Source organism: Podarcis filfolensis (assembly GCF_964270895.1).
Source record: "Podarcis filfolensis genome assembly, chromosome: 1".
NCBI classification, from domain to species: domain Eukaryota; kingdom Metazoa; phylum Chordata; class Lepidosauria; order Squamata; family Lacertidae; genus Podarcis; species Podarcis filfolensis.
In genome coordinates, this window is record NC_139604.1 from 122,370,473 (window position 1) to 122,395,407 (window position 24,935).

Below are 24,935 nucleotides of genomic sequence, written 5' to 3' on the forward strand. Positions count from 1 at the left end.
TGAAGTACATACCAGGCAGCTGCATTAGTAGGAGCCATTGGGCACAGTGGGACCTACTTCTGAGCAAACATACACCTATAATTCTTTATTTTTACATGTATATCCTCAAGCAGGTGTATGAGATTTCCCTCCTGCCGTTTTATATTCGTGACAGCCTTGCGAGGTAGGCTAGGCTGAGAAAGAAGTGGCTGGCCTAAGATCACCCAACGAGCATCATTGCTGATTTATTTTATTTTATTGGGGGGGGGCGGGTTTCCTTGAACCTGGGTGGGTCTTGCCCATCTGTAGTCCGATGCTGTAACCGCTGTACCACACTGCACAGGATGGCGCTGTTTGTGGGCTAAACTGGACTGCTGCCTGCCTGCCGTAGAACAATTGCTAACCTCATTGTAACTAAAAAAGTGCGCACGAAGTGCATGTTTTCCCTCCAGCAGAGTGGCTTATTATGGTATGCACTTTTGTGTTTTTATATTGTAAACCGTTCTGTGATATTTGGAAGAAGGGCAGTATTGAAATTTAATAATAATAATATATCCCTCTATACTTGGCAGCAGCAAAAAAATAAACAATACAAATGTACAAATATTTGGGTAGAAACTCCTCGGTGCAGCCCAAGCAACCTGACAGGATGTAAATTGTCTCCTCTCGGATGATCAGATTTTCATTTAATTAGCTGGAAGAATGAAACAGATCCTTTGAGATCAGCTGTGTGTGTAAGAGTGCAAAGTGGTCGCCGCTGCCCTTGCTGTGTGCGGCAACCTCCACCCCCGAAAAGACTAGTCGCCCCCTTTACCCTGCAGGAAGGTAGATTACATTTTTATTTAGAATTGCGAAAGAAAAGAGTAAAAGCAAGCCGACCCCGTCCTCTAGGCACGTTTACTCGTGGGTGGAAGAAAAACCGATGAGACAACTGCATTTTGCGCGATCGACCACAGAAGTATAGATAAACCGTATATTGTGGGTTTTATCTGTCAGCCTTTCTCATCAACCTTGCGCCCCCCCCACCGAGATTGTTGGACTACAATTCCCATCATCCCGGACCACTGCTCCTGCTAGATAGGCACTGATGGGAGTTGTAGTCCAACAAACACATCCTTAGCTCTTTGCAGCGCAGTTTCCAATTTAGGGAGGAAAGAGCAGCCGGTAGCAAAAACACGAAAATTCACCGGATGGTTTTAAGCAAGTGTGAGCAAATGATTCAGGTCTTTCTCTAATATACACACATCCCATTTCACACTGCAAGGCTTGTGCGGTCCTTAGGCACGTGCGCAGCGCGCGCCTAAGCTGGACGCAAGCCCCGTTTGAACGCGGCGGCAGTTACTTCTGAGTAGATGCGTAGGAGAGCTCTGCACCGGAAGCCACGCCCATTCAAGAGGAGTCGCAGAATTCTGCCTGCGGAATGTTTAGCACGTGGCTGTGGGCGGCGCCTAGCCATTAACCTGGGTTCTTAGGGGGCGCTGCGTGGCCGCTTGGGCGCTGGCCCTGCTGGGGTGTCTTGGCTTGGCGAGGGGGCAGAGATGTTGCGAAAGCTCACCTTGGACCAGATCAGCGACTGGTTCACCATCGGCAAGGCCGTCAGCGGAGTAGAGTTCTTGGGGGGCCAGCCCCAGGCTGGGGGACCGGCTCACAGCCCGGGGGGGTCTGCGAAAGAGCAGGCCCCTTCTTCCAATGCGTATGTATTTCTGCGGGACAGCTTGTTGCTCACCGTTATTTATTTATATTTTGTTTTGGATGCTTTACTGAAAAATGAAAAAAAAGCACAAAACGACACGTGCACAGAGTAAGATAAGACACAAGAAACAGTACCCACGTAGAAAACAAAAAGGAAAAAATAATAGTATTGTGTACATTACAAAAAAAAAAAGAGGGGGGAAGCTTGTTATTGTAGTTAACCAGATCGTAATCTAATTTGCCATTATTTATTTTAAAAAGTTCAGCAACTTTCTCCGAAGGAGCCCAGGGATATATATGGGGAGGGGGGTTTTACTGGTTTGTTTTTTTCTTGTCTTTATCATGTCCTGTTTTTGTGGTTTTATTCAGTGTTTTTATGCTGTGAACTGCCCTGAGGTTTTTTTGATGAAGGGCGGCATACAAATTTAATAAATAGGATTTGTCGATTGCTGTTCCGTTGAATGGTGGAAATGGTAATCTTGGGAAGAAATAGAGCTGCATAATGCACTCACCCCAAACCTAATTAGTAGAGTACATTAATCCCTGAGAAGAGTTGGGTCCTTGCAGGCTCACCTGCACAATCTATTTTTATTTATTGCTTACCGTATCACAGGGCAGTTTACAATATAAAAACACAAAAACGTGTAACCTAGTGAAAACAATACCCACCCCAAGGTTAAAATGCCATAGATTACACTGGTACCTCAGGTTACATAGGCTTCAGGTTACAGACTCCACTAACCCAGAAATATTACCTCAGGTTAAGAACTTTGCTTCAGGATGAGAACAGAAATCATGCTCCGGCGGTGTGGCAGCAGCAGGAGGCCCCATTAGCTAAAGTGGTGCTTCAGGTTAAGAACAGTTTCAGGTTAAGAACGGACCTCTGGAACAAATTAAGTACTTAACCCGAGGTACCACTGTATTTAATTTGTCCAAAGGAAAAATAAGTTTTTTTTCCAATAAAACATTCCATGCAGCTGATGAAGTGGTCTCTTCGGGACTGCTTTGTAATGAAAAATAGGCTGTACATCACAATCCTGTATGTGCTTACTCAAGAAGTAAGTGCCGTGGAGTTCACAGGGGCCTTACTCCCAGGTAGGTGTGTGTGGGATTGCTGCTTTTGTTGTGAAGATTATTTGTTCCTCATTGCAGGCAGATGGTTGTAGCTCCAGGAGACTGGAGGAAAGCAAGTGAAGCCCACTGTCCAAGAGAAATAGCCTCTTAGGAATACTCAGTCAAAAAAGACATTTGAGGCCCCAGAATGTATGTTATGCGTTTCGTTAGAAACAGAAGGGGGAAAGGGGGAGTATTTTAGGGGTATGATCCCACCTCAGTCACCCGGAAAAGCAGGTGGTTGAGGCTGACTACCTGGCATGGGCATAGCCAGGATTTTTGTTGCGGAGTGCAGGCCTTTTGTGGGGGGGGGGGGCAGAACCTCAGTTATATATTTTTGATTTTTATTCATGGGGTAGCTGCCCCTTCCTGCCCCACTCCCACTATGCCCATGCTACCTGATAACATGGCTGTGTTAACTACTGTTTGTGAACTTCTTGAAGGCATCTCTTTGGCCCCTGTGAGAGAGGATGCTGGACTAGATGAGCTTTTGATAGGATCTCTTAGGTATTGATTTGATGGATTGTTTGATTTCCAAGCTAATCATGTTACCACCAGGTGGTCAACACTTCACTTGCCCACTTTGGCCCTGCAGGCAGTTTTTGGAATGAGAGCAAAAGCTAATGTACAGTAATCTAAAAACAGCGGCAACAACACAGGAGTCAATAAAATTAAAATCTAAGCTGTATAAATTAGAATTACAATTCAAAATTTCAAAGCCAGGAATCTTTAAGCGGCATACATTTAAAAATATCAGTGGGTAAGGTATTTCTTGGTCAAGTAAAACCTGACAGGTGTGCGCTCTCTCTCAAAAGTCACAAGACTGATTTATAAAGCCACTTTTCCTTTATGTATTGATAGTTGACTCCTCTGCGGGAGGGATGAGTTCTTTGGGACAGGACTGGACAGGCACGGCTTTGCAGTATTCAGAATGGCTGCATATCTGTGCAAAATCTAGAACCGTGTTATTCAAACGATGGGCCTTGGGCCACTTACAGGCAGGCCTCAGCGCCACAGTTCCTTCTCTCTTGCCTGCCCAGCCCCTTAATTATGTCAGCTTTTTTGGTTAGGCTGGTGCCTGCACCAACAACTCCTTGCCTTCAGAGTCAAGATGGCTGGGAGATGTTCAGGGGCAAAAGGAAGGAAGGAAGGTCTCTCTCCTAAGTGGGGAAAAAGCTCGAGGAGGAAGTGAAGGAAATTAGAATGTGAGAGAAAAGTTTTCATATTTATTAATAATAACAATAGACTGGAAACCAAAAGGGAGGGGATATAGCAGAAATGTAATAGGATCATGGAGGAGGGATGATGGAATAAATGGGAGTTTTGAAGGCAGGGAATAAGGTACAAGCTGAGTGTGAAAGGAGAAAGGGAGAAGAAATTACAAGAGGGGGGTAAAAACATACTTAGAGAGGCATGTGGGAGTGGGAAGGGAAAATGATATATATGTTTTTGGGTTTCCCACAGGCAAGCATCTTCTGGCTGGCCACTCTGAGAATAGGACCATAGAATTGTAGTGTTGGAAGGGGTCACGTGGGTCATCTACACCAACCCCCTGAAATGCAGGATTTTTTTTGCCCAAGGTGGGGTTCGTTTGGCCATATCCAGCAGGGCTCTGCTTACATTCTTCTCTTCCAAAGATTAACAATATGATAGCAGCTGAGAGAGATTCTCTCCCCCCGCCTCCATTCAGTCAACAGGTCAGAGTCCTGTAGTGGTTAGAGTATTGGACTAGGTCCCGATATCTCTGACCACTGGCAGTGATGACAGGCGCTGATGCGATTTGTAGTCCAATACCAACCACAGGGCCATCGATTCCCTGGCTCTCCCAACACCATAAATGCAGACTGCACATGGACCGCTGTGTGTGGAGGTCTCTGCATATCCTGCTGTGGAACCGTTGGTTGTTGCAGGGGTTTTTTTGGGGGGGGGGCGGTGTCTGGAAGATGAATTTTGGGGAATAAGGCTTCCTTTCTTTGGGAGGGCTTTATTTAAATAAAAAGGATAGGTGCGTAAAAGGCAGAAATTCAAGACCGGGCTACAAAGGGGAATCGACGGAACTCAGAGATCAGCTTCTGAACAGCAGTTTTTCCCCTCATGCTAGGAGTGCGTTGGATTCAAGATGCAGCCTTGAAAACCTGCCCAATTTATTATATCCTAAGCATCAGGGGCAAAAGAAATGTGTGTATGCAATAGGAAACTAAAGCCCCGTTTTTACTTAAAAGCAAGTCCTATTGAATTCAGTGGGACTTCTTTTCAGGTGAAGTGGGGTTAGGATTGCAGCTTTTTCCTCTCGACTCTGCCTTTGCTATCTGGTGGCATAACCCTAAAACTGCAAGCGTGTCAGTTGCTGTTCCGTAATGGTGGGAGTTAAATTTAGCTTGGATATGTTTGCGGAAAAGTCAATTCTGGCAACTATTTTCATTGATTTTCTGCTCTACTTATGTCAGTTGTGGCCACAGTTCCCACATGTCAGTTTCAAGCTATGGGGGGGGGGAGAAACCACCCTTCTGCATGACCCCCCACAACAAATGCTTGAGGGGAAAAGCATATATTGAAGTGTTTAAAAACACAGACTAACAACATGTATATAAAAGCAAGCAATATTGGAGTGTTTATATGTATGTATGTATGTATCCCAAGTTGGTTTGTTTTTAGATCTAACCAGGAATTTTACTTTATAGGGAACCTTTTTGTTTCTTCACAAAAATTCTGTAGGCTGCCATGTACTGTGGTAATCAGACTTATCAAATCTGTAATCCATTTTTTAACTCCACACTGCAGCATAGGACTTGTAGTTAATTTCCACCTTATGCCCCCCCCACCTTTAGGTATTTTTCTACTTTAGGATGACTACAAGCAGAGATCAGAACTCTTAAATTTGTTACACGGTGGAATTGCTGCATCGTTCTTACACAACTATTAACAGTAGTAAATGAGTGCTGTCCTTGATTTTTTTCTTTCCCTGCCTCTCTCATTGAAAAAGCAAATAGTGGTGTCCATTGTTTTGTGATTTGTCTTACACCAGAGTGCTTCCTATCTGCTGAAGACCAACGTTATAAATAAGAGTGCAGGAAAGGCTGTTTAATTTTTCCCTTTTTTACTGTTGAGTTTTCATTTCAGAGAGTAAATGACTTACTTTGGAAAAGATTGCATGCCTGCCGACCACAGAACAATCTCCCCTTCCCCCTTTGCTATTGCTTTCCACAGTAATAATAATCATAATAATAATTTATTATTTATATCCCGCCTATCTGGCTGGGTTTCCCCAGCCACTCTGGGCGGCTTCCATCAAAATATTAAAATACAGTAGTCCATCAAACATTAAAAGCTTCCCTAAACAGGGCTTCCTTCAGATGTCTTCTAAAAGTCTGGTAGTTGTTCTCTAACATAATAATTTATTATTTATACAGTGATTTCATTTTTAAAATATTGCAAACTGAAGTTTTCTACCGTACATGCTTATAGGAACATTATGAACAGCATACTTCAGACATCTCATTAAAAAAGTCTATTCTACAGTATGGATTGGGTTAGGAAGGTTCTTTTACACAACATGGTTAGCTAGCAAAACAGTAGAAAGAGGCTGGCATTCTAATTATCCTAAGGACTGTAAATTATATGCAAGTTGTAACAGGTTTAACATTCTGAATTTGCAGCAATGGGGCTGGAGTGGTGTAAAATTTTGTGATTTCTTCAGAGTTGTTGCATCTTGCTGAAAGCTGGTAACCGAGGGACATCAGAGGCAACCTTGGGAAGAGAGGGAAACCTAACTTGATGGGTAGTAATAGGGAAGATTCCAAATTCTGTGGGAGAAAGTTGGAAACATGCCCTGTGTGTTCTTGTCAACGTAACTAGATACAGTCGGGATCTCCTCTTTGTCTGTTTTGCCTGAGTTGTCGCCAGGTGCTGCAAAGTGCATGGAGCAATTTGTATTCCAAACGTCAGCCAGCTGCTCCTGTTGAGCCTCTCTCTCCAGATTTGTTAGGAACTCTTTTAAAACTTGCTTGAATATGTACACAATTTCCCAAGGTAAAACGTCGTTTTCTGCCAGAACCTCACGGAATCTAGAAAGAAGAGGGGGAAAAACCCAAACAACCTGAAATCTAAGGTTGATTCCGGACAACTTTTCTTTTAAATTAATTTTTAATTTTTTAAATTAATTTACTTCTGATTCCTTTGCTGGGTATTGCATGGAAGGGAATTTCCAGTAGATTTTCCCTATCGCTTATTGCAAAAGTCTGATGTTTTGGGGAAGTGGTTTTGTTGCCCGATACCTCCCAATCAGCTATACGGGAGCAACCTGAATTTGCTGGTATATGCCTATCACTTCTATCTTTTTTGTTTTTGGTGGCAGCGGAGAAAGGTGTTCTGTCCTTTTTGTGGTTGCTTTCTAAAGACACCATCAAGAAACGGAGAATGGTGCTTGTAATACATATTGATGTCATACAACAGTGGAAGCTATACTGCTCCCCCTTCCCATATTAAGCTGTCTGAGCAAGTTGATTCAAACTGACGTTGCCCTCCAGTCTTTTACTGGGCTCAAAAAGAGAGCATAGGATTGTTCTGATTTTCTTTTTTGAATTCCTATACACTGCCTGTGGGTGAAAAGTTGTATGTATAGAATTAGGAATGTTTTAATGGAGAGCTTTTAATAGGCTGCTTTTGTGAGTAGTAGAACATGTTAGCTTTACCAACATGTGTATGAATTTGGATCGCGACTCACTAGTTTCACAACCACAATGATAGCAAGCAAATTTTAAGCTGTACACACTGGGGAACAGGGTAGTTCATCCATATGCCGATACATATCATGTCTAGCAAAAATAGTGCATGCACCTGATTTTTAAATAATAAAGACCTTTTAATAGGCATTGAATTTGCATAGCAAAGCTAAAGTTTTGTTTCTAGTAGGCTTTAGCATAGACGTTTTGTTCATCACATTCAGGGAACAGATAAACATTGAAAGCTACATCAACCTGCATTTAACCTGTACAGTTAAATTTGCCAAAATCGCTCCTATGCGCACTTGGCTTGAGGTGACCCATTGAACTTGGAGAGACTTCGGAATGAGCTAAGGCTAGAGTCCAGAGCATACTTGCAATGAACCATGTAACCACACTGAGGGCTATCTACCTGGGGTTTACTTTCCAGAAGCATTATTAAGATGAAACTGCAAGGAAAGGTCTTTGCAGTACTTGATTTTTTGCAGACGTTTATGTGATGCTAGGTCAATAAAACGGTGTTACCTGCTGAGAATGATTCCAGTTTGGCACGGTTGGATTTGGGAGCAAAGGACTTCAAGCTGCCTTTGTTCAGTCGCTGGGATAGTTATCTGAGGAGTTTGCTGGCTCTTCAGCCAGTTGTAATCCACACTAGTTTTCTGAACTTTTTGTTCATTTTCTATCTCCTGTATCAGGCGCTCGCGTTCCTTGAGGTGCCATTTCAGTTCCCTCAGGAGGGTCTTGGTCACAACTTCTGAGCCAGGGTACTGTCCGGTCTTATAGGAATAGTTTTTTGGCCATTTCATCCAGCCAAAGAATGGCATTTTGGCAGCTGATTTAAAAAAGATGAGAGAGAAGGTTCTTCCTTCAGGTTTGTTCGGTGCAGTTACAACATTCGTAAATTACCACACAATCTGACACATAGAGGCGGCAATCCTATACACACTTTACCTGGGAGCAAGGCCCATTGAACTCAGTGGGCCTTGTACCTGAGTAGACATATATAGGATCACACTATTCGATAACAATCTGGACATATAAGCTTGCTCCCCCTTTAAAACCAATTGGACTCAAACATGTTTGGATTGGGTCAGATTATGCTGTGTGTATGTGTTTATGTGTAAGCTTTTTGCACTATATGAACTAGGCAAAGCCCAAAAAACTTCACAAATGTGATCTTTTAAAACAGTGATAGAAAAGTTTTTCCACTGAACTTAATAGTTCTAGTTATTAAGATATGCATGTACATAACATGAATACATACACACATGTGGATGCCTACAGTTCACTAAACTCTTAGAAATCTGGAAGTCCAGATCACTACCCTTCCCATGCAAGACATTGGTCGTTTCTGAGGCTTCTATATACTTGTTTGTTTCATTTTTAGTCAATACAATTTCTAAAGTCAATACAACTACAGTACTGTGCTTTTAATTTTCATTTTGTAAGTTTTGAGTGAAATGACTCACCTACTTTACTGTACTTATTGAAAGGCGTATCTTTCCCCGATGTGGCTGTGTATGAGTTTTGCTCGACGTGAAGGCTGTTTATTCCAGCATCGTTCCCTTTTACAGGCAGTTGCACATTCTGTAAAAAAGCAGACAAGCATTCCTCACTCTACCCACTTGAGAAAGGAGCACTGAAGATGGCACATTCATCTTTTTGCATCCTTTTCCAGCTTCTGAGGTTGCTTAATTTGCTTCTTCTTACATTAGAGAGAGCCTGTGCACTTGGACGTGGATCCTTCCGAAATTCTTCTCCCAAAGTCCATTCAGGGTGTCTGCCTTTTAGACAGTTTTGTCTTGAGCAGTAGTTGATCTGTTGTGTGGGCTTTATTTTGTTTTAAAAAATAAAGGCAAGGACGAGGATTTCAGAAGCTTGTTACAGCTGTGATATGCATCCAAAGTTATTGTCGGTAGCTGGATGAACAACGATGATCTGAAGTCATGCCAGATGTGCTTCTAGCTAAAGTTAAGACTGTCGGTCGGATGATGCGATGCTTGGATGTGCATAGCTGTAGGTCACAGTTTGGTGCTCTATTTCTATGCCTGTAGTGCTCTAAAAATAACCACGTTGCTTTCGTTGTCGAACTAAACTTTCAGGCCATTTTGATGCTGGATTCCCCCCCCCCCCCTTTGTCCCCTCCTGTTAGACTTGTGGTAGAGGAAGAGGAGGACAGGTCAGAGCAGCTGCTCTGTTTTACCTATCCACAGTTAACACACACATATATAACAAACCAATACAGCCTTGCGATAGCTCATCTCAACTGGATATGTGCCAGTTGAGGGCTACTTGCACGGCCGCATACAGAGAGAGATTCCTAGTCTATACTTCCCCTGATTAAATTAATCTCTTAGTATTTGCGTAGTTCTTATTTATAGTCCGCAGCTGTTAACGGTTTTGTGGGGTTTTTTTTTAACGTGATGAAGGTATTTAAAGAAGCAGCTTGCTTTGCTAGCACCTCCAATAAGCCATGAGAAACTTGGTTTTGAAAAATAAAAATCCTAGCTAGGATTTGGAAGTAAATGCATGTAGCCTGGCCTAGGATAAGGCAGTCTTCAGTATGTCCACCTATCTCAGTGTTGTCCTCTCTGCCTGGCAGTGGCCTTCCAGATCTCAAGCAGAGAGAGATCTTTCTTATCTTGGCTTACCTGTTTTGTTCAAAAGGGGATGCCCGGAAACCTGTGAGCCTTCTGCGTCCAAAACACGATCTTAACTATTGAACGATGGCCCCCTCCAAGAAACCTAGATCCCCGGCTTTTTAAAGAAACAATACCCAGGTCTTACTGCAGACTTTTCTCCTCCATTATGTGAATATGACTTCTTTCTTAGTCTGCCTTTGCTGACTGGCTGATTGGGGAGGGGAGAAATACCCCCTTTCAAGATCCATTATATGTGTTGTTCGTGCAAAAAGTCTTAAACGGCCGTTTTGCCAAACCTTTTATTTCATTTCCTACCATAAACCTGAACAGAAAGTGTAGAATACAAGTCTGTTCTGTTTTTCCCTCCCGCTGCTGTAATTTCCAGTGACAATATTCTCTTTTATAAGTGTTGGTCTCTCCCAGCCAGCCCCCTTCCCCCTCCGTTGTGTTGTATTGAACTGCTTCGTGTGGTAGAACGGCCATGCAGATCTGGCCTGGATGTCATGCAATATAAAGGGTGACGTGTGTGGCTGTTATTAAAGCTGATGTTACTTATATGTTGGAAAAATTCAGGTGTCAGTATTAATCATCCTCAATAGGGAGGCTTTCACATTGCATTGTGTTTGGGGCAGTACAAAAAATAAAACCCACAAAAAAACGGGGAAGAGACTGGACTTGCAATGGCACAGCTGCCTTTGCAAAATTTCTGACGGAATTAAAATGTTCCCTACCAACTTTTGCCAGGTCCCTGCACTCTTTTTTATTTTTATTTTTGTAAAAACAAAAAAAAGGAAACCTGTACTGCAACTAGAAAAGTTCTTTTTTTAAAAAAAAACAACAACACCCACCCTGTTACACATTCCCTTGGAGAATGCGATTCTTCTGTAAAAGGACTGAGTAAATTCTGTAACCTGTATGTTCGGTGAGCAATCTGCTGGAGATGTTAGGCTTGCTTAAAATGTCTATAGTGTGGGTAGAAATTGTAAATGTCCGGCATTCCTCCCCCCACCCGTGGCTGGATGCAGCAAAGCAAAGCTCAGGTTGGAATTTAGTTTGACAGACCTTCTGTGTTGGCATAAGTGCTAATGCTTCCATGGAAAAACTGGATTCTCTTCTCCACACACCCCTATGTATTTTCATAGGTAGGTAGTTTATTTAAGAATGTGCTAACTAATAATGAAATAATATAGTTGTGTGAATTCAGAGGGCTGGATGCTCTCGTTGCACCTCACGTTCCCAAAATTGATCTTGGTGTGACACCTAGACTGTTATACCATGCTGGCCTTTGGGTGATTTAGCACCCTTTTTTTTGTGGGAGGGGTGGGTGAAATAGCTGTAATCTCTTTTTGTAATGGCCCTGTTGCCATGTGGTCACAACCAGGAGGACATTACTGAAAGTGACTCTCTGCTGTGCAACGATACTCTGCCGTCTCCAAATGTGTTTCGATGTAACTTTTGCTAAGTTTGCTTGTGCTACTTGGTCCCGAAACGAACAGACAAAAAGTTCTGAAATCTGCAGAGCAGGCAGATTTAAACCTCCTACAATTTCGGTGTCTTCCCCCCTTGTTTCAGATAAAGTGATGCTCTCTTGTAGCACATTATGAAGAAAACAGCTCTACTTGATCTCAGCTGGCAAATGACTCATGGCCTGAAGTATTAACTTAAGATTTCTTTATTTTTTTTATCTGGAGCAGTAAGTAGAGCTGGCCTCCTTACTTACATAAGGCTTCCTTTCTGTCTTTGTTGCTTTTTAAAGACATATATGCTATATTAACTGTACTAGTTGGAGGCTTTTAATTAGTATTCATTATAGTTGCGGAGGCACCATCACTTGGTGGTAGAATCTATGCCTAGAAAGCCATTGTGGTCTAGTGGTTAGAGCGTTGGACTAGGACCTGGGAGGCTGGGGTTCAACTCTGCACTCAGCAGTGAAGCTCACAGGGTGACCTTGGGCCATTCACTGCCTCTTAGGCTAACCTACCTCACTGGTTGTTGTGTGGGAATCCAATTTCTCCTTGGAGGAGAAAGTGGGATATAAAAGCAGCCATTAAATAGTAGTAGCCATTAAACAGAAGTACTCAGAAGGTCCCATATTCAGTTGGCAGCATCAATTGTTAATAATAATAATAATAATAACAATAAATTTTATTATTTATATGCCACGCATCTGACTGGGTTGCTCTGGCCTCACTGGGCGGCTCCCAACAGAATAGTAAAAACACAATAAAACATCTAACATTAAAGATCTCCCTCTGCATTCAGATGTCATCTAAAAGTTCTTTATTTCCTTGTTGAAAGGAGCAGGCTTCAGAGTCAGACCTTGTCTGCCTAAGACAAGGCCTGCAACTGTTGCTGGCTTTTGTTCCTTCCTAGGCCAGCAGGCATATTTCAAATTTTTATTTATAGGCACCGACCGTTCTAGGTACGTCCGATATGTGTTGTGACCGTGCACAAGCGCATTGCTCTGTACCTGAAAAATCACAAAAAGGGGGTGGATGGGTGGAACTGGCTATTTGCAGGCTTTTTCAATGGCGTTTCGAATATATGCAATTCCACTTAAACATGCAATGCTTTGGAACGTAACCCCCACGTAAATTGGGAGTTGCCTGTATTAAATTTGTATAGCACCCTTGATTTGTAGATCTAAGGGTGGCTCAAAACAGAAGCAAGGCAGATAAAAACACAAAAGGCATAATAACGCAAACCCAAAAGAGACCCCCACCCCACAGACTAATGAATGTTTTCTGGGAAAGTGCCACAAAATGGCCGCCGTGGTGAGTGTTGCGTAACTCTAAAGGTCTGCTGCATCTAAAAGAGCAGAAAAAGAAATGGCAACACAATATAGTATTTCCCCATCTCACATCGGTAGGCAAAAAGGCACCTACATCAGCCACCACCCAATTCATTCCCTGAGAGAAGCTCTTTGTGTCTCTTCTTTGTTCAAAAAGGGAGAGATGGTGCGTGCTCCATTCTGGCATCCCTTTGAAATGGGAGCATTCGTAGGAGAGGCCAGAGCAAACAGGCTCTCACATACCGCGTATTTTGGAGGGGATTATTTGCTGAGACCTTTAGCAGACACCACATGGGAGGTGATTGCAGGGATATGGGCCCCTGTGTCTCCTGTGTTGGCAACCCCTGGCCTAGGTTCCTGGAGAGCTGCTGCCAGAGTAGGCAGTATTGGACTATTTTGACAAGTGTCATGGGGTATAAGACAACTTCCAATGTTGTGAGGCACTAGGGTGGTGGCACTAGGTAGAAGCTGGACATAAAGTTCTATGGACCAGATGTGCCTTCTTAAGAAGCAATTTTAAATAGCTTTGGAAGCTAGGGGAAGTCACAGAAAATTGTGGTTAGATTTGAAGGGGATGGAGGCAGAGGATAAAAAAAGGACTCTTATCCCAGGTAGGCTGCCTGGATTTTGGGCAAGGCTGGCCTGAGATGTGTTGCTGTCTGTGACAGGGCACCAATTGCTTCCCTCACCTCCCCAAAGTTAAAGTGCATAATAGGCTTTGCACTGGAGGCAGAAATTGTCCGTCCTTGGCAGTAAAAAAAAACAAAACTGGGCTGCAGTTTTATTTATTTCCAGTGTAGAGAGAGCCGTTTTCATCATGCCTGGTCCCAGCGGTTTACAAAGCAATCAGTAAAGCAATCCGTCAGTCAAAATCAGGCATAGGCAAACTTGGCCCTCCAGGTATTTTGGGACTACAACTCCCATCATCCCTGACCACTGGTCCTGTTAGTTAGGAATGATGGGAATTGTATGCTTGGATTGCATTGCTAATAAGGGTGTTTCCCAGTGCCCTATTTATTGGGATTTTGTGACCTTTTGTGATCGTGATGGTATCGGGGTGGTCATACGTGATCCCACTTTTAGTGCTGTTTGTGCCTGGAAGAGTTTTAGGGCAGTCACACTGCTTCATTTCCAATCAGTGTGTATCCCGTATCTTCCTGCTGAAATCCCATAACCTTTTATAGGTCTGGTGTTGCGTACAACTGCATCAGAGGGGTGAAGTCGTTAAGTTTTTATTTTACAGTCACCAGCATTTTTTACTCAAGAGAAACCACCAGCAGTTTCTTCTGTGGTCTTTCTAGGTGCGATCTAAGCCACTGGTGGTCCGTGGCATGTGAATTTTAAAACTCACTGGACTAATTATTAATGGAGGCATTAAAACTCTTCAGTACAATTCCTATGTCAGAATGACCCCTAGTAGTCATATTTAGGGCTTATGATTGACATGTCTTGGCTATGTGCTGGAGCTGCTTAGGGCATCCAGCTGAAAGCCTGGACATGACAGCTGACTGACAAGGTTAAGTTGATGGCCATCTCATTTGTGGGGGTGGGTTGCAGGCTTTATAATGTACAAATGTGAGCTTGCCCTTCAAGAGAACTCTTTAACTGCCAAGGGGTACTCCTTCTTTATATTTTTCACATTCAGAAGCGAAGCAAGGGGTGTGCACCTGAGTTGTGATTAATTTCTCTCTTCTCCCTCCCTCCTCAAAACAAACCTTCACTTAAATGATGCTGTGGTCCTTTCCAAGGAAAAAATGAGAATGATAGGCAAGACTCAACCGATAAACTAAGGTCAGAATTTTGTGAAATAAGATGGCTGTGAGATCAGGGAATACTGAAAGTCATTCTGGGCCTAGAAGAAGTGACTGAGCAGGTTGAATGCAAGGCCTGTAAGCTGCACACCTTTTGTACGTAGCTTGTATAGTTAGCACTGAACCCCCCCCTCCTCTTTGGGTTAAGAATTTAGATTTTATTCTGTGGTTCTACATAGTCTTCAATATTTATAACTGTTAAGCCCGAAGCTTTGAAATTCTGAAAAGGTACGCGTCATGCTAGTTAATGCAGTGGCGCATTAAGGTTTTTGAATTAATGAGTTTTCCATTCCCCCCTTTCCTTTCCCGAATCAGCCTATTTCAGTAGCTGAATTCAAGCATCTTCCAGTTTTGAATGCTACTTTGTCTACTAAAGGAAAGGCCACAGCCCCTGTGAATGTCGTTTACATCAGCTGAAAACTCTTTTCAGTGAGCGTAATAATAATAATAATAATAATAATAATAATAATAATAATAATGTAATAGCAGCTCTGTTGGATCACACTAAAGCAGGGGTAGGCAACTTAAGGCCCGGGGGCTGGATTCGGCCCAATCACCTTCTCAATCCAGCCTGCGGACGGTCCGGGAATCAGTGTGTTTTTACATGAGTAGAATGTGTGCTTTTATTTAAAATGCACCTCTGGGTTATTTGTGGGGCATAGGAATTCGTTCATCCCCCCCCCAAAAAATACAGTCTGGCCCCCCACAAGGTCTGAGGGACAGTGGACCAGCCCCCTGCTGAAAAAGTTTGCTGACCCCTATACTAATACATAGTATACCAGCCAGTGACCAGCCAGAAGACTTGGGAAGGCAACAAACAGGACATAGTTGAATGGTGGCACTCCCACAGTATGTAGTGAAGGCCACAGACTTTGATCCCTTTAACAGAGGACTAGATTAATTTCATGGATAATAAGGTTTTCAGTGGCCACTAGCTAAGACAGGCGTGTACTTCCGCCAATGTCAGAGGTGGCATTTGTCACTGAATATCAGTTTTTAGGGGAGGTTGTTGGGGAGAATGCTGTTCCTTGCAGGTTTTCTGTTGGAGCATCTGGTTGGTCACTGTGAGGACAGGAATCTGAACTGGATAGGACCTTGGCCTGATCCAGCAGGAGTCTTCTTCTTTTAGGAGCACAAGAGCATTCTCCTGTGTTCTCCAGTGGCGGATGGTTCAGAGACCTGCTGCCATTGCCATGTCTGGTACATGGTGCCTTTTTCTTCTGGTGGAACGTGCCGGAACCCAGTTCCGGCATCTTTTCTTGGCCCCTGCCTTGCGCCACCACCATCTTCGCCATCTTCCCTGCCTTGAGTCTTCGCAACCTGGAGCATGGTGGGGAGTGATGGTGATGCCACTGGCGCAAAGCACGGTGGGAGATCCGATGTTGCTAGGCTGCCCACACACACGTCAAAAGCAAAGCAAAAGTATCGCTGCCGGATTTGGCTCCTGCAACCCTGCGTAGCACCAACAGGTGTTCTTTACCAAAGAAGGCAACAAGATGGAGTTGCAGAATAATCGATGCTGAAAGAGTGAACGTTTTACCAATCAGAAACGTCGAGAGGCGGGCGTTTGGGGTGGGCGGGGGCTCTTTCAGGAAGAGCATCAGGACCCAATCAAGAAAGGAAGCTGTTGGCCAGTAGGCTAAAGTAAGGCAAGTGTGGGCAACACCATATCAGCGTACTGTGTTGATCATCCTTTTTGTGATGCACCGATTTGAGGGGGGAAACAATCTGAAACTCCCTATAAGATGGTATAGCCCAGCATCTAGTCATGTGATTTTGGTTTCAAGATGGCGGCGACGTTGGCGACTATGGCGGTGAGCTCCGGCACTTCTTTTTCTGGAAAACGCTACTAGTACACATTTAAAGTAGTAGTGAGGATGATGATATAGATATAATATTTATGCCCCACCCACCTGGCTGAGTTTCCCCATCTACTCTGGGCGGCTTACAGCATGTAAAAAATGACCTCATAAAACATTATAAAAGTCAGATAGTTGTTTATTTCCTTGACATCTGATTGGGGGGGGTGTTCCCCAGGGCAGGCACCACGACCAAGAAGGCCCTCAGCCTGCACTCCAGATGGAGTTGGTAGACAGCTGCCCCGGACACAGAATTGACCTGCTCCCCCATGGACAGCTGTGAGTCCAAAATGGCTCCAGGCTGCATACCTGCTCCTTCAGGGGTACAGCTGCCCCATTCAGGACCAGGGAGTCCTCCACACCCGCCCGCCCCCTGTCCCCCCGAAACAGTACTTCTGTCTTGTCAGGATTCAACCTCAACCTGTTAGACGCCATCCATCCTCTAACTGCCCCCAGGCACTCACACAGGCCTTCACTGGTTCCGATTTGAAAGAGAGAGCTGGGTATCATCCACATACTGATGAACACCCACCCCAAACCCCAACGGCTGCAAGTAGATGTTAAAAAGCATGTGAGGCACCCCGCAAGTGAGAGCCCAGGGGTCTGAGCACTCATCCCCCACCACCCAAAGTAAATTAATCAAAAGGAAAACAAAAGGAAAACATTTTTGCCTCTCGTTGTCTCTGGCTCCCCCTACTGTTGAACATCTGCCCAATCAGTCTCAATAGGCACCTGCTTCCATGGCAGGTAAGTGCACCTCAGTGTAAGCTTGGGGAAGGGCAAATTTGACACGGGGCATCCACTTTCAGCAGTGACCTCATACTGCACATAACATTGTCGTTCAGCCCTTTGCCAGCTATAACTGAAGCAGCTGTGAGGGATGAGGAAGACACTGGTGCTGGAATGGGGGCAGTGTTTGTAAGAGCATCCATACAGATGAAAGCACAACCTCTGGGTTGATTGATGCTGGCATCAGTATTAAGTAAAACCCCTAGTCTCTTGCTAACAAAAACATTGATGTAAAGATGGAGAATTGGGTATTAAAGTGGAAAAATAAGGGCCTCAGAAATATCCAGGCTTGTGGAAGATGGGATGCTGTCACAAGCGCTTGCGTTCAGAGTTACGATTTCCAGTGGCTTTGGTACATCTTACTACTTCCACTTAAATTCCCATTGTTCATGTGCTGCCTTAGCACCCTGTCACTTTGTATTATCGAGAGCATTATAGGTCAAGACCAGCCATCTTGTATGTTGAAAATTCCATGTTAGATAGCTAGTCCCACGACATGTTTTTATATTTTAAGTTCTGGCGATTAATGGATTTGGTGTAGGTTTTCGTTCAGTCTTCATTTGGTGGGGGGAAGCTTAAAAAACAAACAAAAAACATTTGCCACATTGCAAATCTCCAATAAACTACAGTGGTACCTCAGGTTAAGTACTTAATTCGTTCCAGAGGTCCGTTCTTAACCTGAAACTGTTCTTAACCTGAAGCACCACTTTAGCTAATGGGGACTCCTGCTGCCGCCATGCTGCCGGAGCCCAATTTCTGTTCTTATCCTGAAGCAAAGTTCTTAACCTGAAGCACTATTTCTGGGTTAGCGGAGTGTGTAACCTGAAGCGTATGTAACCCGAGGTACCACTGCATGTTCCATTCATTGCAAAGCTGAAATCTGCAATCCTACTCCAGCCGCAGGAACCAGTATCCTGATTGTGTAGCAATGAGAACTGGCACCCCTTGCATTGGCACTGGAGAAGTGGCACTGACTTATGCTGCTAGTGGATGTGTAGTTTGAAAACATTTGTTTTCCTTTGGGGAGCTTTGCTACCACTATTTACTATTTACAGGTAGGTAGCCGTGTTGGTCTGCCGTAGTCGAAACAAAAAATAAAATAATACCTTCCAGTAGCACCTTAGAGACCAACTAAGTTTGTTATTGGTATGAGATAATAATAATAATAATAATAATAATAATAATAATAATAATAGTGTTCATGCACACTTCTTCAGATATACTGAAACAGAAGTCACCAGACCCATATATATATAGTGAGAGGGTAGGGAGGGGTATTACTCAGAAGGGTGGTGGGAATGGGTGATTGGCTGATAGGTGTGGTAAACCTGTTGATGACTGTTAACAACTGCAGTTGGTCTTACAGAAAAAAGCAAGGGGTAAGACGGCTAAAAATAGCTTTATCACGTACTGTATAATGAGATAAGAATCCAATGTCTCTGTTCAGACCAGGTCTCTCCATGGTTTTAATTCAGCAACTTCTCTTTCCAGTCTATTTCTTAAATTCTTTTGTAATAAGACAGCTACTTTTTACTATGTTAGTTGCTTTTCTTAAAAGCTAACTCAAAGTGACTTACATTAAAATCAGTTAAAAACAACAATGAAAACTTTTTTTAAAAAAGTCAAACGAAGGACTAAAAACACAGTTAAACCAAAAGGCAGGGCTACAAGTCCTGCCCTGCTAAAAGAGGCCACAATGCCATCCTCCAAATTAAGGGCTAAGAGGCTGGGTGAAAAGACAAGCCTTTGCCTGGCGCCTGAGACTGGACAAAAATGGCTCCAGGTGTGCCTCCCCATGGAGAGTTTTCACAAGCAGGAGACCACCACTGAAAAAACCCTTTTTTTGTTGCCATCCTCTAAACCTCCCATGAAGGGGGAACATGAAGAGGGGCCTCCACAGGGTCTAGGTTGGGGAGACACTGTCCTTGCAGATAAGGCTTCATAGGTAAAAACCAGTGCCAGAATTGGTGTTAATATGTTCCGACTACAACCATGAGTCTGACCAAACTGTGGGAGGCGGTGGAAGACAGGAGTGCCTGGCGTGCTCTGGTCCATGGGGTCACGAAGAGTCGGACACCACTAAACGACTAAATAACAACAACAACAACATGTTCCGACTATCCTGCCTCAGTCCATAATATGTCAGCTGCAGTTTCCATACTGTCTTCAAAGGCAGCTCAACATGTAAATGCCTTGCAGTAGTCCAGCCTAGAAGTTACCAGAGCATAGACAGCAGAGGTTAGGCTTCTTCTGTCCACGTAGGACAGGGGTCAGCAAACCTTTGCAGCTGGGGGCCGGTCCACTGTTCCTCAGACCTTGTGGGGGGCCGGACTATATTTTGAGAAAAAAATGAACGAATTCCTGTGCCCCACAAATAACCCAGAGATTCATTTTAAATAAAAGGACACATTCTACTCATGTAAAAACGCGCTGATTCACAGACTGTCCGCAGGCCGGATTGAGAAGGCAATTGGGCCGGATCCGGCCCCCGGGCCTTAGTTTGCCTACCCATGACGTAGGGGCACAGCTGGAGCCACAAGTCGGAGCCACTGAGGTCACTTGAATCTGGATCCTACAAGCTATGTACTGTTGGGATACTGCCAGGGAGACAAAGGCCATCACTGCCTCCACGTCGACTCCGGACGTCCACCGATCTCCCGTAGATACGCAGTTTCAGCAATTAGCGACACGAGCTCGCAGAACTAGCTTCCCACATTCCTGGGCTCATGCACACTCTGTCAGCAGATAATGCACACAGCGAAAGATGCACAGCAGGAGAGCATATTTACAAGTTTAATTCAGCGTTGATCAGAACAAAAAAACATGACTGCCTGCTTCAGTGTCTTCGACACCAAGAGAGAAAACGAAAGCAATAGAAAACATAAACATCCTGTGAACAGGAAATGCGCAGGCTGTGACACAAACATCCTGCTCCCTTTTAAGGTGGAACGGAAATATCCTAACATGTACCTGCTCCTTTGGGAGGAGTGTAACCCCATCTTGAGCAGGCTGCCTCCCATCCATCTGGTCTAGGGAGCCATCAGCGCCTCAATCTTGTCTGGATTAAGCTTTTGTTTATTGGCTCTTCAACTTCTTCCACAGCAACTTCTTGCAGTGAGGTGGTTGTTTCAGAGCCGCAAAGTCTTGGATGAGAAATCGTTAAGGATAATAGAAATGCTCCATATACTGGGATGCTCCCTGTTTTTCATTGTGTGCAGTTGTTGTGACCGTCTCTTGTATAGAATAATAAAAATTGTAACACATGTTTAAGAAATGTGAGCGTTATAGCTGTGTCATTTGTAAGATCCCTCTCCTCGCTTTTGAAATATGTGTGATGTATACATGTGAAATATGTACATATTTATGTGTCTCTGTGGTTTCCTTTGTATGGGTTCAGTCCCCCCCCCCCTTTTGCTGGCATTGGCTCACAACCTTTTCTGAGGTCATTTCATAGCTTTAAGTCAGGGAAGACCTTTTGAAATCCCTGAATTCCTTTAAAGCCTAACGTGTTATTGTGGGAGTATATTTAGTACAAATGTGCCAATTATTTTTAGTGTTAAATGGTGTTTCCCTCCCAGTAATTCCTCTGAAGGGACAAGCTGGCATTCCTTTCGTTAATTTGATGTTATTTTTGTGGTTAGTGCTTAATAGCTATTTCTTGATACCAGCAAGCAAGCAGGCAAGGGAAAAAAAATAGCCTGAAGAGTTGCTTGGAAATAGTTTTAAAGCCCCTGGATTTTTGAAAAAGCCCAGCCCACTCAGCAAAACTCATTGGGTAAAACAAATGCTTCCTTACTATTGTATCATTTATGCCAGGATAGAAAAGAACTGAAAATTTACTTTTATCGTCACATAGGGTTGGCCTAAGGCATCTTGCTGTCTGAGGCAGAAAGGCATAATATGTCCAAGACTATTCAGGTTATTATGATACCTGAGGTATCATGACTTTAAAAATATGATGATGTTTATTATACAGTGGTACCTCGGGTTAAGTACTTAATTCGTTCCGGAGGTCTGTACTTAACCTGAAACTGTTCTTAACCTGAAGCACCACTATAGCTAATGGGGCCTGCTGCTGCTGCACCGCCGAAGCACGATTTCTTTTCTCATCCTGAAGCAAAGTTCTTAACCTGAAGCACTATTTCTGGGTTAGCGGAGTCTGTAACCTGAAGCGTATGTAACCTGAAGTGTATGTAACCTGAGGTGCCACTGTAATAATGATTGATTGCATGTAATTTCATCGTCCTTTTATGACAGTTGAAAATCACCTCAGTCTGCCTAATGGTAGGACCGGCCCTGTGGTGCACCTTGGAGCTCAGTGTGTGACTGAGGGACCAAACCTGGTCCAGTGAGCATCCCCAGTTGCCATTTACAACTTGCTGCATCCTTCTCTATCACTTAACAGGAGTGCCTAATTTCATATCACTTCTAATTTGTATGCCACCTTTCTATATTACTGTGCACAGGCTGGAACTGGTCTGTGACCGAAATAATAAATTCATTCATTCATTACTATGCACAAGGCAGTTTACAGCAACAAAGTATACAACAAAGAACACACATCTTATAATTAATCTCACCCAATATGAAAAGTCACCATAAAACATAACTTTAAAATGTAACCACTTATATCAAACAAAGCAATCTTTAATAATCTATTAGAATATAATAAAATGCAATAAAATATACAGTAGTACCTTGGTAGTTGAATGCCTTAGTTGTTGAACAAATTGGCACCTTAAAGTCGCAAGTGAGTGTTACGGTTTGTGAACATTTTTTGGCAGCCGATCATCCGACGCAGCTTCCATGACTTCCAATTGGCTGCAGGATTTCCAATTTGCTGCAGCCAATTGGAAGCCGCACCTTGGTTTTCGAACCATTTTTGGGAGTCGGACTGACTCCTGGAATGGATTAAATTTGAGAACCAAGGTACAAGTGTCCTCTCAAAGCATCGGCAAATAATTAAACAGAAATCACTCTTTACAATTACAATAAGTAACTACTAAACGATGATCAATAAAAACAACTGCAAGTCACAACACATAAAATGCCACAGTACATACAATACCATGTAGAAGGATCAAATTGCGAGACAAAAGACACACAACTTGTAAAACTTTTTTTAAAATAAAGGTTTCTTTGAGTTTATGAAATAAGAGTGAGACTGTATTTTGTCTTCCCACCTGACAGAGCTCGACAGAGTGCTGGAGTTGAATATGTTGAAAGATACAGACAACTGGAGTCCGATGAACTTGATGCATCAGACAGCAGTTGGCCTCCCTGTGAACCAGGTAAAAAAAAAAATTCTCCTTAACTTTAAAGGCACCTTAGGCAGCCATGCGTAAATTGTGAGAAGGGATTGTGAGATGCTGCATTTGGTAGAGGCTGGATTAAGATCATGTATGTGAACTTGAAGTGGTGCCTAGCTGGAGTGTGTTTGTGTATATGCGCAACACTTGTGCACAAGAGTCAACAGGAGGAACTGAGCACATATTTTCCTAGACTGAAAATGCACGATGTTCTCAGAGGTTGCTGGGTTGCATTCTGCATTGTCCCTAGCTATTAACCACATTAGCTGGGGCTGGTGGAAGTCTGGATAGCTCAGTTAGTTAGATCATGGTGCTGATAATGCCAAGGTTGCAGGTTCAATCTCTGTATAGGACAGCTTCATATTCCTGCATTGCAGGGGGTTGGACTAGATGATCCTCGGGGTCCCTTCAAACGCTATGATTCTGTCATAAAGTCTGGTCCCAACAACACCTGGAGCACATCAGATTGGCTATCCCTTCCCTACTGTTAAGTGCAGGCACCCCCAAACTCGGCCCTCCAGATGTTTTGGGACTACAACTCCCATCAACCCTATCTAACAGGACCAGTGGTCAGGGATGATGGGAATTGTGGTCCCAAAACATCTGGAGGGCTGAGTTTGGGGGTGCCTGGTTAAGTGTCTTCAACAGTAATTTGGGGACAGGCAGAGTGCAGTTCTCCTTCATTGTTTGCCACCCAACTATCTTGCATTCTGTCCAAGCATCACGTCTGCAGAAGGCCAGTTTTCTCTGGACCATGCTTTGCCACCAGCTGACCCATCACCATTGAAACTGTTATGAGGGTTTTCCTTGGGCCAAAGGAAGGGATGTAGCAGCAGTTTTGGAAGCGTAGGAGGAATGATTCTCCCTTCATCCCAAGTCCATTGGAATTCTCCTGATCCCGCTCCTGAAGCAATCACAGTTGCTTATCTTTGGCATGGAGGAGGAAGTTATATGCTTTCCAGGGTCCACAGAACCTTTGGGACACTTGGTTCAGTCCACAGAATCTTGAGGGCAGTTGGTTTGGTCTCCCCTTTTGTCGTTCTGCAAAGGCAAGAGGATTCTATGTTAGAAATGCCCCTTCCTGAACCCTCAACTTCATCCATAATAACTTCACCCACAGCGGCAAACTTATCAGAACTTGACAAGAGGTCTCAGCCCCTACCCTGAGCAAAGGTTTGGGGGCCCACCGGCTTAACCCCCGCCTTCTTATAATGCTACCCACTTTGCTGTGTCACAGTTCACAAGAGGGTGAGTGTTGCGATTCTGTGTGAAGAAGAAAAAAGTGTTCCATGGCAACCATTTGTGCTGTGGAGAAATTTGTATTGGACGCCAATATTAAGCCTGTAAAGACCCAGTGTCAACATTTCCTCTATAGATCCTACTTAGAGCTAGGAAACAGCATGAAATTCAGGATCCTGGGTGTCACCAACAAACTTCTAGGCACCTGGCAATGATTCTCTTTGGATTTTTCCAATGCTGCCAGAACCATTTTCTCCTAGCGGCTTAAAATATCTTCCAGCATTGGTCAAATCATGCAGAGCTGTTGATGTTTCCATACTGACATCTCTGAATTTGCCAGAGGGTGGGTAGCCAGTGAGCATTGTACTGTTGTGACAGAATGCTGTAGTGTACATGAGTTTTCCCAAGGATTATATTTAGAAGAATCCTGGCCAGAAAACCTTATTAAAAGGAGAAGTGTATTACTGCTCATTAGGGGCACAATCTAGCTGAAGTTAATCACCTTTAAATGCCATTGACCTTGGTGGAAGGGGGCTGATTGTTAAGACTAGTTGCATTTATATAAAGCTTTGGAATTACAGAATCATAAAATGGTAGCATTGGGAGGGACCCTAATGGTCATCTAGTCCAACCCTCTGCAATGCAGGAATCTCAAAGCCTACATGGCAGGTGGCCACCCAACCCGGGCAACAGCACAGTGGCCCAAGTTGCACATTCATGTCAGCAGTGAAATGCAGGAAGCCTTTAAAGGTATAGGACCCCTGACAGTTCAGTCCAGTCCCGAATGTCTCTGGGGTTGTGGCTCCCATCTCGTTTTACTGGCCGAGGGAGCCGACGTTTGTCCGCAGACAGTTTTTCCGGGTTATGTGACCAGCATGACTAAGCCACTTCTGGCAAAACCAGAGCAGCACACGGAAACACCGTTTACCTTCCTGCCGGACCGGTACCCATTTATCTACTTGCACTTTGACGTGCTTTCGAACTGCTAGG

At 43.8% G+C, this 24,935-nt stretch overlaps 2 protein-coding genes across 4 annotated transcripts in view; one reads left to right on the forward strand and one right to left on the reverse strand.

The window, feature by feature from the left end:
- The first annotated feature begins 1,242 nt into the window (after positions 1–1,242).
- TDRD9 (tudor domain containing 9) overlaps positions 1,243–24,935 on the forward strand; it is a 91,794-nt gene continuing 68,101 nt past the window's right edge. The window contains exons 1-2 of one of the 3 annotated variants that reach the window (XM_083610555.1): positions 1,243–1,672; positions 22,588–22,688. In XM_083610555.1, coding sequence (XP_083466681.1) covers positions 1,518–1,672; positions 22,588–22,688 — 256 coding nt within the window. In that variant the 5' untranslated portion in view covers positions 1,243–1,517. Of the gene's footprint in view, positions 1,673–16,383; positions 16,564–22,587; positions 22,689–23,862; positions 23,955–24,935 lie in introns of those variants that run through there. The other 2 variants (XM_083610556.1, XM_083610557.1) reach the window with 2 other exon arrangements.
- RD3L (RD3 like) lies at positions 5,883–9,741 on the reverse strand. Its single transcript, XM_083621072.1, has 3 exons — positions 8,984–9,741; positions 8,031–8,337; positions 5,883–6,848 (listed from the first exon to the last, which is right to left on the reverse strand). Exons 2-3 carry the CDS (start codon positions 8,327–8,329, stop codon positions 6,551–6,553), a joined length of 597 nt encoding a protein of 198 aa, XP_083477198.1. The 5' UTR covers positions 8,330–8,337; positions 8,984–9,741; the 3' UTR covers positions 5,883–6,550.